Source organism: Aplidium turbinatum, chromosome 2 (genome assembly GCF_918807975.1).
Source record: "Aplidium turbinatum chromosome 2, kaAplTurb1.1, whole genome shotgun sequence".
NCBI classification, from domain to species: domain Eukaryota; kingdom Metazoa; phylum Chordata; class Ascidiacea; order Aplousobranchia; family Polyclinidae; genus Aplidium; species Aplidium turbinatum.
This window is the reverse complement of record NC_137473.1, coordinates 52,779,543-52,798,770: the sequence shown is the minus strand read 5'-3', so window position 1 is coordinate 52,798,770 and position 19,228 is coordinate 52,779,543. Positions and strand designations below refer to the sequence as shown.

The window sequence follows — 19,228 nt, the reverse complement described above, 5'->3', positions numbered from 1 at the left end:
AGATAAAAGCAATAAGCCCATAACTACTTGGCCACTTAGCTGGCTTTCAGTTGAAAGTGAAGAATCTGAAACGACAATGCAGCCAATATACCCTTGTGACAGGCGCGGATTTATGGGGGGGGCCCAAGGAGCCCGGGCCCCCCGAAATTTTGTGAAAAATTGTATGTTTCCGCATCAAATGGTTTGATATGCTTCTAAGCAGCTGATATTAGTCCCTCGGCATCACAATTGATGAAAATGGTTGTTTTAATGTCTATTTTCTAGCATATCGTATATGTCGTAGTATCATTGTTCATATCTGTTTAGCTTTTTCTTTTTTTTTAATTGATTTTCAAATTTTCTGCCCCCCCCCCCCCCCCCCCGAAAAAAACTCTTAGATTCGCGCCTGCCTTGTGAGATAAGTTTGCTACTTTAGATGCCATCCTGGTCTGTGATGTTGAAATCAATATTTGCTTCTGAAAAGTTAGGCTACTTACAAAGCGACTCTTAGAAAGCAGAAAAGTCCAGTACAGTAATTACTTTTTAAATAAAAAACACAAGGCATTAACTGCTGGAATATTCTCTCGCACATTTAATTAATCCACTTTGAAGTGGTGAGTCTTACCGCATGAGGGCAGTGAAGATGTATAGCCAGTTGTCCATTACACAGTGGAAGAAGTCAGCGGTAGTTACACCTGAAATTGTGAAGCAATTTTAATTTTTTTTACGTTTTGTGCATCTTTCATGAAAAAGAGCTGTGTTTAACTATTCTTCCCTGCGTATGAGGTGACGGTTAAACAGGCTATAGGCTAGTTAAGCTGATTCAAGATTAAACCAATTTTTATTTATTTTTAGTCGAGTTGAATTCTGAAAATTTTGGGTGTTCATCAGGACAATTATCGTTTCTAGCACTAGTTGCAACGTTCATCTGATGAAATTAAAAGTAAAAGCAACAACAAACAGGATGGTTTATTGCTTCACTGACGTTTCGCGCACCATGACAATGCGCATCCTCAGAGCGAATAACATACAAAATAAATTTCACAAGGTTTTATATTATTTTGAGGATGCGCATTGTCATGGTGCGCGAAACGTCAGTGAAGCTATAAACCATCCTGTTTGTTTTTACTTTTACTTTCAATTTTATCAGATGAACGTTGCAACTAGTGCTAGAAACGATTTAGTCGAGTTGTTAGTCGCGGACATTGTTGTTCATTAAATCATAATCAGAAGATGTTACGTCACTCTAGACATATGTGGTGATGCGTATTTTTTAATACATTCTTAGCCAATTGAAGGTCTATGATCAAACAGCAGGAATATTCAATGGGAAGTCACCTAAAGTCTGCGTGAAACTATGATGTCAAAAACGGGAAATTACTGCTCCAAACTAGAATCTGTCCTCATTTGTAACTGAGTAAAGCTGATTAACATAAATCCCTTCTTCTGTTGTGCTTTTTGAATTGTTTATTTTCACGAATTGGCGATTCCACTTGTACTGACCGGTCTCGCTGTTCTAAAGGTATATCACGAGAAGATACCAGAGTTGCCAAATGTTTGAGTGATTCAATAAAAACAACTGATACGTAAATGCAAAATTAGGTATTATAAATATGTGTTGCTTTACAGTAGAAAAGCGTGCATATGTTTAGTTTTTGCCTATCTAATAACGCAGAACGTTGAAATCAAAATCGATTTTATTACAAGCTGTTCACTTACATCTGGAAACTTTTTATGTGGCTAATATGAGATAACTTTCTGCTGCACCTTTCTGAATGTGTATGCTATCCAGAAGTTACTGTAGCTTCTGGACTGATGTGACTCCTGAACCGCTACACCGCCCTACTTGTGGGGTGTGAACATACAAGAAGATGGACATTGTTTGCGGCTTTGCAAGCCTACTGTAGAACAAGTGTTCGGTTGTACTTTCAAGCAACAACCAGTTTGCGTTTGCAAGCATCATTTAATCAAATGCCTAAAAGTCTTTGTTGTATCCACGTTGTTTTATCGTTATTCAACATAAATCGAACAAAACCCAATCCAAACTAGAATTGTGATGTCATGAATCGTCATAATTAAGCAAGTATAATTCTAACTTGATTTTACTCCTACAATAGAAATCTTTAAAACTAAAGATGCAAACTTAGTAATTCACGTGCCAAGATCTTGTCTATTGTTTGTTTGTGTTTGTTAAACATGTGTTGTTGTAAATTAGTTTTTTGTTTGTGTTAAATGGAAGCTGCGGATTAGGTGAGACCCAGAGCCGGGGAAGAACAAAAAGAAAAGTACCGTAAGTTGTTTTAGGCTACTTTTTATTCGTAGCCTATACACAGTTTGTAGCCTATCTGATAATTGTATTAGTTATATAGAACTGAAAAACAGAAAATTGATTGCATCGAAATTTATTTTTTATTTGAACTCCTCAACTAGCAAACTGGGTAGATTGGCTATTTTAAAAGTCATTTCAAGAACATTAAATTTTCTGGTTTTCAATCTGTGTATTGTAGTTGTTGTAGTTGAAAAAACATGAAACCAGTTAATGGGAAAATGCAATCTTTGTTCAGATCAATCCCATCTTGCGTAATGGAAATCTAAAATCGATAATACAGAACAAAAGTTGCATTAGAAAGCTAATCTTTTACTTCCTTTGTTCAGCTAGACGTATTTTTGTTTTATTACAATTTTTGTTGACAACTGTTTTCAGCAACATGAAGAGATTTCTGCTTCTTCTTTTTTCGGTTGCATTTGCTTGTGAAGGCAATTATGACAACTGCTTGGGAGCTAACAACCCTTATTCTTTATTTGGGTCCAAAACTTTATACAAGAACGTAGCGGGCACAGCAATGGCAAAGGGCATTCCTCCAAGTAAGACGATGTATTATGCAATAAGACTTTTATCTTCCGTATGCGGTCTGGTACTTCACTGCGTATAACTGCTTTTGAGCAAAAATATTTCTTTATACTTCAAAAATCTGTAATACAGTTTAATCTTTCTTTTAGAATGGTTTGCAAGATGCATTTAAATCACATTCTCTGCTTTCACGAGGGGCAAACTTTTCACTAAAATATTTTTTCAAGAATCATTACTTTGATCCAATTTTAAGATCAAGCAAATTACACTTCTGCTTCTTCTGGGCGATTATAAATGCCGTCAGACCATCCTGTAGAAGCGTCTGTGACGTCATAACACGCTAGCTACTGGACAAGATATTACAATTTTGTCAATAACAAGTAGGCTAACATTATGATATCACAATGGGGTTGATGGCATTTGAACACGCGCCGTTTGATTTCGCAACATCTAGTCACTGTGACCACTTAGCGATTCGAGATTAAGGTGATTAAGTGTCACATGATTAAAATGACCGGTCGGCACTTTAACGTATCCCATACGCCAAAGCAGTAACGCAATCATGCGCGACATATGACATCACTGTTCAGTTACAGAAAAAAAATGAGTAAAGGCAGACCGTGGGAATCGAGCCCAAGCAATCTAAATGACTACATCTCTTGCCCAAACTTAATCCACTAGGCTACGCTGGTAACGGCGATTCGTTCACTTAGATTAGTTTGTAGCCTATCAAAAAACTTTCGAGAAGAACGCTCACAATATCACGTGCTGAGTCCCACGACTGTAAACAGCTGATTCGCGAGGAATCGTAGGCTATGTCACGCATGATTGCGTTATTGTTTTGTGAAAATGGAATACGTTAAAGTGACTCCCCAAAATGACTACGTAGTGCGCACTCTAGTGGTAAGAAAAATAAGATAATTAATCAAAATAGTATAGTAGGCTACTGAAGATATGTTGAAAGAAACTTTTGTACAATTTATATTACAAGCCTCAATTTTAGTGTTACAAATGCAAAATGGATAGATTTTCAAAGCGGACATTTTGAAATTTTGTTACCTTTTTGTATCGTTAAGCAGGTGATACTAAGCAACAACACCGTAGGCTACACACCATGACACAAACAAACGAAAATTGAGTAGAGAATTTATATTTATGGCAACGTTCGAGTTGTTGCTTGGACAAGCCTACTTATGGTTCAACTAAGCTCAACCCAACTTTGCAGCTTGCACACCATTGTTTGTGTACGGTCTAATTCGGCATGGAGCACGGACGAATGACGTCAACGACTTTGGCAACCAAGACACCATCAAAAAATTTGCAGACACACTTGATAAGACGGGAAATGCCACATTGTGCCGCCATGATATGGAAGTAAGACAGAATCAGATGCGTTTTCAAAGCAGATTCATTAAATTATGTCAGACTTGCACAAAGCTCAGAGACAACAGATGATCAGAGTAGCCTGGTTGTATTAAGTTTGGAAATCGATATAATTCATACATCCATGTTAAAACTGGTTAGATAAGAAGTCTTCAACAATACAATTATTTCTTTTATTCACATCACGTGTCATTCTTTCCATAGGGTTGGCACTTGGCAGGTGGTCTCTCTCAGCTCGAAGCGCCTGAAAACGCGTCAGTTTAACACCAGAGCTCTTTAAAATACAAAATAGGGCCAAAAATAAAATCTTCTATCTGAATCAATTCTACTCTGGGGTCGCAGTATTGGTATTGTACTTTAGGCAGTTTTGAATTGAGCCGGCCCAAATGTAAAACCCCAAATGTCTGTTTCGCCCTACAAAGGACTCTCAGGAGACTTTATTTTAATAGAATCACTAGATTATAGAAGAATTGAATGGAAAAATTATTTTTGAGTAAGCAAATTTGTATATCATTGTTTACAACCCTAGTATGCAAGAGTTTTATTGTTGTTTTATAATTATGTCCACCATTATTTGTGTTCTTTTTATACAATAAGAACTATAGACTATATGGTGTTTCAACCTTGTGACGTGAAATTGTACGAAAGCGTATTTATACAGCACTGTGAGGTGATGTCCAAAACACAAACTAAACCACTTCCTTTTTCTTTTGCTGAAATCGTAATAACAATTTATGAGTAAAATATTTTGCTTTTTATTACGAGTTCCAAGGTTCAGTTCTAATGTCCTTCAAAAAGTATAAAATAGTTGGACTTTAACCCCTGGCACTATCTTTTTCAACATATTTTTGTTAATCCAATTCTAGTTGTTACGTGAGTGGAAAGTATGGTCCAATGAATTCAATGACAAGAACTTAACAGCTTATGGCAACGAAGAGCTTCGAGATCTGGCAGTCCAGTATCAAACACTTCTGCCAAATATTCCGGACTGGAAAAATCGTCCTGAAAAATATAGGTAACCGAATCGCAATGCTGCTTGTTAGATCCAAGTCGTTTTTTTTTTAAATCTAAGATAAAATTGTTTTAATTAAAAAGTACTTTGATCGATATATTTGTAATTCTTTTTGAACCTATAAAGTAAACAGACTTTTCCTTCAAGTCTCTTTTTTTGATACTTTTTATATTGACGCATTTGGAATTATCTGAGAAATTTCGTTCAAATATTAAATTTTATTAATTACAAAACTTATCACAAAATGCAATGTTGTCTAAATAGCCAAGTGTTGAGAGCTCTAGTACACCAGTTTGACACAGCACAAAAACATGCTGCTGTTGTCTTTGTAGAACTTCCGCATGCCTGAAAGCGGGCATGAAGATTGGCTTCCTTGCCTTTTCTTTACTTAATCTAAATCGTTTATCATGGGTGTGACAAAATCACAAGATGCTTAAAATCATTTTAAACTTTAAATATGAACCCTGTCTTTAGAAAAGTTGAATTTGTTTAAATTATATTGCTTAAATTACATAAATAAAATATAAAATAATAATAAAAGTTATAAAAAAAGGCTTTGAAGTAAAGGTTTTCAGCCAGAAGTAAACTTCCCTTTTGAAAGTTAATTTCATCTAACAATGGAAGTAAATTGACTCATTAAACCATAAAAAACAAACTGCATATTGAATGCACAAATTTTGATTCAGAAAATACTAGTGAGATAAATTTTGCTTTAGAAAACGGCAATGAGTAAAAAGGGGTTAAAGAGGTGAGAACTTCTGCTTTAAAGAACAGTTGCAACTATGCTCAAGAAAATATGAATCTATAGAAGAAAAAAAAAACGATACAATTTTCATAAATTTATCTTTCCAGATTTACTGCCATGGACAAGCAGAGAATAGTTGATTCAATGATCGCTTTTGTTGAGTCATACTTTAACTACTTTCCGGACGTCATCGCTCAAGTTCCAATGGACATAACGGATTACCGGCATGACATGATTGAAGAGGCGAATTGTGATAAGTATAATAGGAACATCAAGCTCAATAAAACCACTGGCGAAGAATTCAAAAGGTTTAAAAACAGTAAGCAATTCGTTTAAACTCGGCTAGCTACTGTGAGTGGCCTACTGAAGACGTTGAATCAATGCGGAAAAGAACTAACTCTGCACTAACTAGGCCTACAGTATAACTAAGTATCTACACGTAGTACAGGCCTATACTTCGTATGGTATGTGTAAATATAGGCCTACTTTATTCCACCTATAGCCTAACGTTATTACTTTTGGTAGGCCAGCACATATCTGGCATTGCAAGGGAATTGGAGCGAAGGCTGGGGTACCCAAGGTATTCAATTGACAACAACTTGGTATGGACCTTGTACAAAGATGGCTGCTATGACGAACAATTCGCGACTGCGCAGACCACGCCTTGGTGTCGTATCTTTTCAAGAAGAGATTTAGAACGTAAGACTGAATTCTTTTACCATTTATGCAAACCATTAAAGCAGTGGTTCCTAAACTTGGGAGCGCACCCCCTTGGGAGCGCGAGGTAGGCTGTTGCACTGCACTATAGTAATAGTATGCTATTGTTCGTAAAAGCCGTGATCGGAAAGGTTGGTAACACCTTACCTTGTGTCAGGATTATTGACTGTGACTTGTGCTCTAGTTTTGACTTTAGTTCCTAGCGCTTATTCTAGCAGTTGTTGTTGATTCCATTGCTTGGTAACAATAGCTATTCGTGACGCTATTTTGTATGAAAATGCTTTTTCTGCACTTGCAAGTGTGAAGACATAAGTACGGAACAAGATTAAGTCGCTCCAGATGGGAGTCCACTTATATATACAGGCTATATTATGAAAAACTCAACTTTGTTTGTATTGAAATCTAAAACCTATAAAGTTTATAAAGTTTGACTTTTGGTTTTTAACTTAAGTGAGAAAAGGGGGACACAAAGTTATGCAAGTGGCGTCAAGGGGTCGCAGCGCAAAACGTTTATGAACCTCTGCATTAGAATATTGCGCTGCGCCCCCTTGACGTCACTTATATAAGTTTGTGTCCCCCTTTTCTCACTTAAGTTAAAAACCAAAAGTCAAACTATACAAACTTTATATATTACTGGTGAGAGGCAAAATATTTGTCCATAAAAAATATATACCGGTAATAGATTATAGCCTATAACATTTCCACGCGCGTTAGTCGTGCTTAAAAACACACAGTAAATAGTACAATAAGTTTGTGCTATATGAAAATTTTGTTAAAGTAATGGTGTTTTTCTTCAAAACATTTCACATTTTATTTGCTTCCGGACAATTAAAGGCTAAGAACCACTTCGGAATATTTCTCAAAGTCGTCTAACTTTCAAAACAACTTGTTTTTTCAACCTCTACTGTATTTAAAACAACATTGATAAAAATCGGTAATACCTGTTTTAAAATCATTTCTAAAATGTTGATGGAGACTTGTTGCGCTTTCCTAGGAGAATAGAAAATCACATCTTACAACACAACCTAAGTAAACATGGCATGTTGAGAAGGATTGATCTTCCTAACGTCAGCACTACTTGACTACTCACTATAGAACAGCGAGCATTGTGTTTCGCTATCCATATCGTGTAGCGGTAGCCAACATCCTAACTGTGGTAGCTTGGTAGGTAAACATTACATGATCAAATACCAAATTATTATAATGCTCTTAATTCTCGATGTCTATAGTTTTAGAATATGGAAACGACGTCTTGAGCTACCCAGAAGTGGGATATGAAAACCCTATCGCTTACGAGAAAAACTGCATCCTGACAAAAGAAATAGTCAATTTAGTCAAGGGAGCCGCTGACAATGACAAGCAAAGCGCAGACAGCGAGATATTCGGCAGATTCCGATTTGTGTCGCATTCGAATTTAATTTCTTTGGCAACCAATATGAAGCTTTATCCTGTGAGTAGATCGCAGCAAAGAAGTTTTGCAACAATTAATTTGGGGGTCCTTAATAAAAATACAAAGTGACCCCCTAATAACAAGTTTCATATTAATATGTAAAGTTGCAAAAACAGAATAGACAGACTGTAGTCTACATGCAACTCCCAAATTCTGATTTGAAAATGGCTGATAGGATGAACGTATTTTTAATTAATTTGCAAAAAGTTGAGAGTAAAAACTTTGCGAACCCGCTGCTGAGGCTGAGTTAGTTTTTTTTGGCCTGTGTGCTGGAACGCAACAATCAAAACAGCATTTTTGTGGATGAATGACCATTAATTTGGACCTTTGACAGTTCAATTTATTGCATAAGGAACGCATAGAAGGTAAAACCAAACAATACTGTGGGGTACAATCGAAAATTAATTGATCTCGATTGATTAACTGAAGCAGCTTTTATCTTAAAAACGAAAAAGCCTTTTAAGCTTTTTCCTGACACATTCGCGAAGGCCTACTGTCAGAAGCATTGAACACTTAGGCAACCCATTTTTAACCTGACAAAGTAAAATTTGCTCCAGTTTTTTTTTTTTTGCAGTGTTGTTGCCTATTCTGTAAGTATGTTACCATTATGGATTGGTTTATTTCGTTGGTGATAAAGTTACTTTTTTAATTACTGTATTTCAGGAAGAAGAAGCTCCGACACTCGAAAGTTTTGAACATCAAGCTGGTAGGTCGTTCCGCACCAGCGAATTTTCTCCCAGTGCTGCCAACATCGCTTTTGTACTTTGTCGTTGTGACCTTCTTACAGCCGAAAGCTCCGTTCAAAGAAGTTACAACGTGATGACGTTCTGGAACGAGCATTTACTGACGTCGTATCCTACTTGTTCAAACGCTACAGATGCAAATGGCGGCTTATGTCCTCTGGACACCTGGCTCAACAGCTACGTTGATTTTGTTTTTGGTTCACCGACAGAGTGTAACCAGGTTAAAATTTGTAACTGAAAGCCGGTGACAAATTTGTATCGACAGAATTTTTTCAGAATTGGAATTATCAATCTAACGGCTGTTTCCCACCCATAGTTGAGTCAACTATCCCCATGGCCTTTTTTGCGTTTAAAAAATGTCAATATCTGTTTTAGCTGTTTTTATTTACACAAAATCAGAATACATTGAATCTGAATCAATGCTATTTCTTAGTATTTTATGTTCATATTTTATTTTTAAAGTCAAATAAATTTACATGTTATAATAATATAAGCACAAAGCTTTGTCGATTCAATTCTCAACAGCAGTGGCCGAGTGGTTAGCGCGTTGGGCTCGCAGTCGAGAGCCTGCATGTTCGACTCCAGCCACCCGCACTTGCTGTTGTTTCTCTGGGCAAGAAACTTTGCGATAATTGCCTCTACCTAGTGATCGATTTCGAGTAATGGGTAGTACCAAATTTAAGTCATAAGTACAGTAGACAACCGGAAACAGACATTGCAGTCGGCTGCAGCGTGGGTCAGGTGTACGTCGGAAGGCGTACACCGATGCATAGCGCTCAAGTCCGCTTTCCCACAATGCAGGATAAAGATATGAAAAACAAATCAACATCATTATCAGCTTTTTTGCTGACGTTTTGTCGGCTGCAAAGTGGCGCCATTCATCATTACATAATTGATGGGAGCAACTTTTTGCGTGAATTTTACTGACGCAGATTTTCTTAAAATTTACTTCTCCGTGTATTTTTCAACCTTTTGATTTGTTCAATAGATATAATAACTGTTCAGAACAGTTTAACATTTTTAGGTAAACCTAATTACCAAAATCTCTTCTCGTGGATTATGCCTACGCCTTTAATTCAGTCTAGCTGAACAAATAGCTGCATTTGTCTGTCATTTAGAAACTGTGGTTGTGCAGAAGTTGAAGCAATGTAAAAAGGACGGATTTATCTAGATTAGTAGATAGCCTACGTATCTCCCATGCGTCCTAAATGGCCAAACTCTTGTTAGTTAGCAAAGTATGACGGGTCGTAATATTGAAAGAAAAGTAGTAACGAGTATCTAAAGCACTTTCAAAAAAGCAGAAAAATTTCATGGTTTTGAATAAAGAAAACATGTATCGCTTCATGTGTACAAAAGCATAAATGTGATACTAAGAAATAGAAAATGGAATCTTTACAGCAATTTCATAAAGAGTATTCAGTATTTACCTTTCCAATATGCAAATACAAAGCAGGAATATGAGCAAAAGAATTAAAATCGCTGTTTTTTTGATGTTTTTTATTGTCTACTTGTGCGAGCCAGTAACTTTTTTGTACAGCCGCTTTACATGCCAGTCATTATACGATTAAAAAAGCTCAAACTGTTAGATCTATGCTGTCACATCCATTAAATGAAAGCGGTTTATGCACTGAAAAACGATCAGATCAAAGAAAAGGCAAAGATAGCATGTCTTAATGTTTTTAACGTCTATTTGTCGTTGCAAGTGATTAGATACGCAACTACCTATAGCTTATCTGATAGAAATCAAATACTTGTAAGCTGTAAGCTTTATACAGTTGTAATGTTGAATTGTGTTGTGACTAGAATCAGTAGAATGCGGAGAATTGATCTTCTGGTGCTAAAAATTACTTGAATGACCCATGAAAAGGTAGTTAGGTATATTCACTGTGCATACCGTATAATTGAAAGAGCATTCACAGCGAATTTACTTGTCGCAAAACTATATAAATCACATAGTTAAACTAGTTATCACAGTATAGATTACGCAGCACTTTCTTCTTCAAATTCGCACAATGTGCTACGCAACATTGCTGCTTGAGGGTGGCTGCTTGACTTGAAGACCTTGAATGGTCACTTCGCAGCCTCCCGCTGTTGTGATGCTTTCATCATTTTCTTTTTTTAATTGTAATCATTTCAACAGTTTTGCTATGTACATTGTGTTTTGACTTGTTATGCATCTTTTTCGCAGCAGCTGATAAACATCTATCTATTGCTTTTAATTTGAAGATTTGCTTTTCTATGTTGTTGCTGTTCATTTTGTACAATTTGCCATCCTGACGGACAACTGGCTTCATGTTGGCCAAAATCTTTTAGTTTATGTTTTCTTTTTATCAAAGCCCTGTATTGTTACTTGGTATGATATATTGCAGAGGTTCCCAACCTTTTTTACACCGTGGCCCACTTTGAAAATTTTGAAAAATCAATGGTCCCCCTATTTTATCAACCTTTTGAAAAAATCAAGAAACGTCATTTCAATTAAAAACATGTTTATACAGTAACCGGTAGTTAAAATGATATAAATACAACACACAATAAACATGATAGTACATTAATTAGTTATTACATAATGCAGTTAATGTGATGGTTGAGCATGTTTTTGCTCTGATAATGTCTTAACTGCTGGTTTGGTGGTGGAAAGAGCAAGCCGCGTGTCATATTGAATATCCAAGACACTGCGCTGCTTTGTCTTCAGAAGTAACATTGTTGAAAACCCACATTCACAACGACATGTTGATGGGAAAGGCAACAACAATAGCATGACAATTTGGTCACAGCGGTAAACCATAATTTCTTCGTGGGAAAATTGTAACTTAAAGTTCCCGGATCCTTTCGTCTGCATATAATGACCGAAGAAACACACACTTGAACTTCTTTTCAAAAAGTGTATTTCTGTAAAAATTAGCCCACGGCTACCGAAAACGAGGGGGTGCAACGCGTACACCACTGAAAACTGTCACTACAGAACAGATTACTTGGATAAAAGACGGAACCTTTGTCCAGCTAGCAAGCACTAAGCCAACAGTTAAATGTGCGGCCAACTTTCAAACAATCATTTTACGAATGACCAGAATAGATATCAATATCTCAAATTCACGTAGAAAGTAACTGTGACGCAATAAATGAAAGACAATTATGAAGTCATTCCAACAGGTGTTTAAGCTGATGTAATATTTCCTGTTTAAACAGGCCCAAACAGGTCCAAACAGGTCTTATGAACGATGGTGCAATTTTGGCACATGCTTTAGGAATTTCCATGACGTAATATTCAGTAGACTTGAACGGTTTTATATGACGTTTGATTTGTACAGAGATTGGCCGTAACATAGCGGCCCCTAGTTATGACAGTCTAACATGGCATAACTAAAAAAGAATTGAAGGACAATCGTGAGCCAATGAATAAAACACACGATACACAAATTGTTTGAATCACTCTCGTTTAAGTTAATACGTAACTACAAAGGGCATGCAAAGAATGAACAGCAATAAGAATAAACACGACGATACATGAAATTGGTACCATAGGTACACGCTAAATGACGCTATATACAATGGTTGCGCTAATAACCGACTGTTCCGGGCTCAGACAAGGGTCGGCCACCGCAGACAAAACCAGGCTCAAACCCTAACACTTAGGTGTTCTTTACGGGGGCGAGGCACGAAATATCCCTCAACACGTAGTCTACTTTCACTTTCCCCGTACTCTCATCATAGTTGCAGACGGCAACTTTGGCTCTACGAACCACAGGCTTCCCTTTCCTAATTTGTGGAACTACCTCATGCACCCTCCCAAGTTGATACTTCCCACGTTTACCAATGTCTTGGAGAGAACCTACCACTACAAGTTGACCAGGCTCCAAATTCTCGGCCATTTTTAGCCATTTTTTCCGGCCCTGAAGACCTGGCAAGTAAAAATCGATCCATTTATTCCAAAACTGCTGAGAAAGTGACAAATTGAACCGATAATCCCTTCTTAATTGGTCACGATCATGTGGTTGCCCAACAGCACAGTATGGGTCTAAGTATGGGGTCAAAAGTGAGGCAGGGGTGATGACAGTAAAATCCCTAGGGTCGTCACTCAAAGGTACCAAAGGGCGTTCGTTCACGATCCGAACGGCACTGCCTGTGTACGTAAGCAGTTCAATAAAATTGGGCTTACGAATTGAAGAGTCCAAAATGTGAAAAAAGTATTTGGTCACATCAGCCATGAAACCAAATCTTTCAAGCCGAAATCTAGCCAAGACATCTGCCAGAGGGTTTAACAAGTCAGACAATTCAGGACAAGAAGACATTACATCATTTACACAAGTTCCTCGGAATTCAGATTGTTTTAAAGCCTTCTTCTTTAAATCAGCAGCTCTATCTGACGCCAACACAAAATTGTTAGGTAAATCAATAACTTCCTTCAACGGAACAGGTATCTCAAATCGACCATCTTTCAACTCAATATTCGGTTCGACAAGTTCTCTAGCCAAAATATCATTGCGAGACAATTCACAGGTTTCATTTTGCAAAGTCAAATCCTGAATGACTTTATTCAGGTCTGCTATTTCCATATCGCGAGACTCAATTTTACGCTGAAAGCCAGAGATGACATCCGACTCTGAAGACGTCTGCACTCTGCACACTTTAGCAACGCTTTCAACTAAGGGTGACTTACCACCACAAGCCAACCAACCGAGAGGAGTGAGCAAAGCATGCGGTTCACTACGATTGTCACCAACACGCTCTTCTTTTGCACACATCAAATAAGCGTTGTCGTTGCCAATCAGTACATCTACAGTACTACAATCATTCAAATGAAACATATTCACGTCATGAAAATGACGGAAACCACTTAAATCTTGTTTATGGGGTAAAGTTTTAACATCGTCAGCCCAAGCTGGGTTAACCACCGAGGTTATATCACAAAACAGTTCATCAGTCTCTAACGACTGGATGTTGAGTTTAACAAGGTCAGCACAAGTAGGTTTCTGACCAGCCAGAGTATCCACTTTAAACGACGCTTTATCATACGGTTTAAGACCAAGTTCGCACACCAAGTCACTCGAAACAAAGGTCAACTGCGAACCAGGATCATGCTGACAATACACCAACTTCGATTTGCCAGTCATTGGATTCAAAACACGAGCAGCAGTAACGCGGTTAAAGGCTGCTTTAACATTTCCAATCTTAACATTACGCACAGGAACTCTGGCACCAGCCTCATCTTTACCGACCAAATCCAGAGAATCACGTGACGTCACATAAAAATCATGCAGAAGAAAATAGTGTTTCCTATCGTTGGTAGGTCCACACTTACGACAGTTATTTGCATGATTACAGTCTCTAACCATATGCTGGCGCAAACAATTCAAGCATTTGCCAGCTTTCACAATGACATCTCTCCGATCTTTAGGTGTCAAGCGCAAAAATTCTTTACAATTAGACAAAAAATGATATTCAACTTGACCACGTGACGAACAACAAAAACACGCCGGTATGTCACTATGTCTGGCCACACCGCCGCGCGGTGCGCCAACAGCAGTCGAGTACTGCGAACTCCCTGAAATCACATTATCATGGGGTTTTACCGACGTCTGCCTAACCGGACATGAAGGCAATTTTCCTTTGCCAAACTTTTTAAAATGCTGCGACTCACCAGAATCGCCCATTAGCATAATGCTAAAATCAGTCGACTTGCGCGTTTCCTCCCGTACTACAAAATCAAACAAACTCTGAAAGGTAGGTTCCTCAGTGCTACCATACTGATCACCTAAAAAGTCAAGATAACGCTGCTTAGCGTCAAACGGGAGTCGCTTAGCCAAATCCAAAACAAAACGTCCTTCTAATTTATCACGCTGACCATAAGCTTTCGCGTAAAGCAAACACTGCGACAATTCATCTTTAAACTCTTTCAAATCACTGGAAGAGATAGAAGTCAATTTGCTACCATAGCGATACTTTCTAATTTCTGGTTCTGCGAAAAGACCTCCACGAACCCCAAAACGTTGGGACAAGCGAGCTAACGACATTTCTATCCTGTCTTCCTCTGACAAGCCAGGAGTGTCAGAAACCAAATTAGCAATCGTTTGTGCAGCTGTTCTAACACAAGCTGCTTGCAACAAAGTCAAACGAGTTCCCTTAAAGGGCGAAGCTGCCATCAAGGCCATAACACGATTTTTAAAGAAGACAAATGGCATATTATTACCATCGTAACCAATCAAGGCCGCCTTATCGAAGAACATCCTACTATTTTGGTATTCAAAAAAGCAATCCTGCTGTTGAGAACTCGATTTAGCGGGAGAAGACAAGCTATATCCCTTAATGGGCTGAGTGGGCTCAGTCACATGCACAGCCCGATCACGATCCTCACATACGTTAAAATCAGGAGACACGATACGCCTCTCACAACCACCCAAATTACGTGTAGCTGGGCGATCAAAAACTAGCGGCGCTGAAAACTGTGAAGGGGGCAAAGCATTACTGCTAATGGCGGCCCCGTGACCTGTACGCTCTGGGGGAGGAGTTCGGTTGTAATTTGCAGACCTTGGCTCTACAGCCTTCGGAAGATCCTTAGCCGCGGCCCCGAGACCTCCTGAAACAGCTGGAAAACATGTGGATTGTACAGGTCCACTTACGGATTGAACAGGCGTGTGGAAAAGGTTAGGTAAATTAAACTGTGATTGATGTTCACTTCTGGAATGCCTAGAAGAGCCCTTCCTAGAGCTACGCCGGGAGCCCAACTCAGAACGATATTCAGCTAAAACTACCTCTTTACGTTGTTCGGCCCTCAACTGAGCGTCTTTGAGTGCGAACTCAGCAGCTCTAGCTTCGGCTCTCGCGGCGGCCTCAGCAGCTCTCGCTTCGGTCTCAGCAGCTCTCGCGTCGGCCTCAGCTCTCGCGGCAGCCTCAGCTCGTATGGCCTCAGCTCGTATGGCCTCAGCTCTTGCGGCAGCCTCTGCTCGTGCGGCAGCCTCAGCTCGTATGGCTTCAGCTCTTGCGATGGCCTCAGCAGCTCTTGCTTCGGCCTCAGCTTGGATCTGGAGCTCCTCTCGTCTTAACTGTAGGTTAATTTGTGCAACTATCCGTGACGAGCTCTCAGACATCCTAGTGCTTACATTTGAGGCGCTATCCTCAGGATGTATGTCAGCATCTAACCTATCTGAGAAATCACTTTCTTTTTGTTCGAAGTTATTTTTTAACGAGTTAAATTCGGGATCTACCCTATCACGAAGTTCTGCCAAGATTGCAGAGTTAACAATTTTACTCAAAAGAGCATGGAAATGCCTTAATTCCTCTTCTAAAGTAGATAACTTAGATCTAAAAATTAACAGTTCCTGCTTATCACTCAAAGAACCTAGGGCTACAGAAAGTTTCCCAATTTGAGTCAAAATATCCCGTCTAAGATGCCGGGCCTCTCGAACTGACTTAGCCGCATCGTTAATGGGTCCCTCCCCAGAATGGCCTGCCCGACCGCAAAGAACATCATCAGGCTTAAACTCAGTCGAGTCGACGGCGGTCGAGTCCCTGTCGCCACCGAGTGTAGACATATTAAATGTTAGGGCTAAATTTAACAATTAAAAAATTAAGTTACACAAACACACAAATTACAGTAGTTATAAAAAACTTAACTGCAAAGACCGTAAAAAATACAAAAAAGAATTTAAATGCACGATACCGTATAGCTGTACGAGTATGTGAAGTCCAAACGTCCACAAAACTTGCTTGGATTCTTCCACTTGAATCTTCAAGCACAGATGGATTGCCTTTAATCTTCTTTCTTGCCAATAAATGTCAAAGTTATTTTTCTTCTGTACCAAACTGAGAAGAAATGTCTTTACTTTTTAGCTTAAAGTTCTTCAGTTGCCTACCGAGAAGAAATGTCTTTAATTTTCTTTGCTTCTTTAGACTACCAACCAATAAGATCTTCTTTTATTATTTCTTTGCTTCTAAGTGCTTCTTAGCCTACCAACTAACCAACTTCGTCTTTTATTTTTTATGGTCACAGCGGTAAACCATAATTTCTTCGTGGGAAAATTGTAACTTAAAGTTCCCGGATCCTTTCGTCTGCATATAATGACCGAAGAAACACACACTTGAACTTCTTTTCAAAAAGTGTATTTCTGTAAAAATTAGCCCACGGCTACCGAAAACGAGGGGGTGCAACGCGTACACCACTGAAAACTGTCACTACAGAACAGATTACTTGGACAAAAGACGGAACCTTTGTCCAGCTAGCAAGCACTAAGCCAACAGTTAAATGTGCGGCCAACTTTCAAACAATCATTTTACGAATGACCAGAATAGATATCAATATCTCAAATTCACGTAGAAAGTAACTGTGACGCAATAAATGAAAGACAATTATGAAGTCATTCCAACAGGTGTTTAAGCTGATGTAATATTTCCTGTTTAAACAGGCCCAAACAGGTCCAAACAGGTCTTATGAACGATGGTGCAATTTTGGCACATGCTTTAGGAATTTCCATGACGTAATATTCAGTAGACTTGAACGGTTTTATATGACGTTTGATTTGTACAGAGATTGGCCGTAACACAATTTCATTATGCTTAGGGTACGATTTGCTTAGTTTTGCCCAAAATGTGGTCAAACTATCTTTTTCAAAGCTCAATCGGGTTGCCGTCTCTTCTTGCAGCTTCAAGAGTTGGCTTTGCGCACCATCGTTTGCGTCTGGAATATCAGTAACAGGCATAAGTGTACGAGCCGTGGGTGCAGGGGGTGCAACCGCACCCCTAATCTGTCGAGAATTTGGGCAAGATTTTATACCTATCTACTCTCCTTAGTCTTTAAAGTTTTGAAATTTATATTTTCATTTACAAATCCCCTGCTGGCAACATACCTCCAGGGAAAGGAAATGGACATAGCAACAACCCGATAAACTGCACTTGAAACTACTGTATTTCCACTGTAAGAAATCACAGGAATGAGGAAAAGTTCTTTAACATTTGGAATGATGTTCATAAAGCTTTCAAACACACAGTGAACAAAACTCAAGTAGGCTACCGGTATTTCTTTGCATCGTCAATCAAAACCTTTAAAAAGGATGGAAGCATTGTGTGGTGAAAATACAGCTACAAAAACAGAAAATGAACAAACTGACATGGAAAGAACAGGTGTTGATGTAGGCCTATATTATGATGCGATTGACAGGGTCACTGCAGAATTATCTGAAAGATTTACAAACAAAAGTTCGAAGTTAGCCTACTGCTTTCTCTTGCAGATGTAGGCCTAGTGCTGAGAAATAATGCCAACCAACAAAGCTTGAAGTGGATATCTGAATTCTACACCGTGGAACAGGATATCCTGCTATCGGAATATCAAATTTTTCACCACCTCACTCGCAGCGCAGAGAAATCAAAACTGCTGTACAATGTACAAAATTCCTAATTTCAAATGGATTTGATAAAATTATGCCCCACTTTGCAAAAGCAGCAAAAATTCTAGCAACAGTTCCTGCAACTTCATGTTCAGCTGAGAGGTCTTTTTCCGGATTACGACGACTGAAAACATATCTGAGATCAACAATAGGCCAAACACGACTGTTAAACTTAGCTTTGTTGCACTTGGAAAGACCAACAACAAATAAAGTGGATGTCAATCGTATTGTAGATATATTTGGACAACGATGTGGGCGAAACAAATACTTCTTTTAAATTTGTTTATAGATATATATTTAAATCAAATATAGTTATTACTATCTGAAGCCTTTACAAATTGTTTCACCTAACGGATTATCAGAAGGTCTTATTCAAATAGAATCTCAAAAATCAAAGAAATTCAAAAAGATTCTATTTGAATAAGACCTTCTGATGATCCGTTAGGTGAAACAATTTGTAAAGGCTTCAGATAGTAATAACTATATTTGATTTAATTCGCTCTGCTTTGCTTTTTTGCTTGGCATTGAGCACTTTTTGTAGTATTAATAGTTTTCATTGTTTTAGATATATATTTATATGCGTATATACCACAAAGTCTACCACAGTATGTATAATCTACTAATCAATACTTTTTAGTTTAGCTTTGCAATTTTAGAGCCATGTAGCCTACCGGTAGTACTGCATTCTACTGGTTCGTTAGTGTAGTGTCAATTAGCCTACTCCCTTCAATTGCCTTTTGATTAATTTGTTGTTTTGCAAATTTGCATAATGGTAGCCTGTACTTCTCATACCAGTGGTTTTGTGGAAGTCTCTTCAGTTGATGCCTTGTGCTGTTTTTGTTTTTTTCTTGAAGGCTATATTATTGCTTTTTCTTGCATATGTACTTTTGTTTAGGCGCAGTTGATTATATTTGAGCAAAAATTCTTTCGCACCCCCAAAAAATATGCTTCCCGTACACCTATGGTAACAG

At 38.3% G+C, this 19,228-nt stretch overlaps 1 protein-coding gene across 2 annotated transcripts; it reads left to right on the top strand.

Annotated features, from left to right (window-relative positions):
* Positions 1-2,111: 2,111 nt before the first annotated feature.
* LOC145764764 (multiple inositol polyphosphate phosphatase 1-like) lies at positions 2,112-9,362 on the top strand. 2 transcript variants are annotated; one of them, XM_082576430.1, is made up of 8 exons: positions 2,112-2,269; positions 2,737-2,844; positions 4,056-4,204; positions 5,080-5,228; positions 6,078-6,289; positions 6,496-6,669; positions 7,917-8,137; positions 8,801-9,362. In XM_082576430.1, the coding sequence occupies exons 2-8, from the start codon at positions 2,823-2,825 to the stop codon at positions 9,116-9,118; spliced, it is 1,245 nt and encodes a 414-aa protein (XP_082432556.1). In that variant the 5' UTR covers positions 2,112-2,269; positions 2,737-2,822; the 3' UTR covers positions 9,119-9,362. The 2 variants fall into 2 exon arrangements, with proteins under 2 accessions (XP_082432556.1, XP_082432555.1); XM_082576429.1 differs by having other exon boundaries at positions 2,684-2,844.
* Positions 9,363-19,228: the final 9,866 nt, after the last annotated feature.

Excerpts from the sequence above, each read along its gene's own strand:
- LOC145764764 (XM_082576429.1), top strand. The coding sequence starts at position 2,688 with ATGAAGAGATTTCTGCTTCTTCTTTTTTCGGTTGCATTTGCTTGTGAA. Across the intron at positions 2,845-4,055 it reads GGCAAAGGGCATTCCTCCAA|CTTGCACACCATTGTTTGTG; the intron begins GTAAGACGATGT and ends CCAACTTTGCAG. Across the intron at positions 6,670-7,916 it reads TTCAAGAAGAGATTTAGAAC|TTTTAGAATATGGAAACGAC; the intron begins GTAAGACTGAAT and ends CGATGTCTATAG.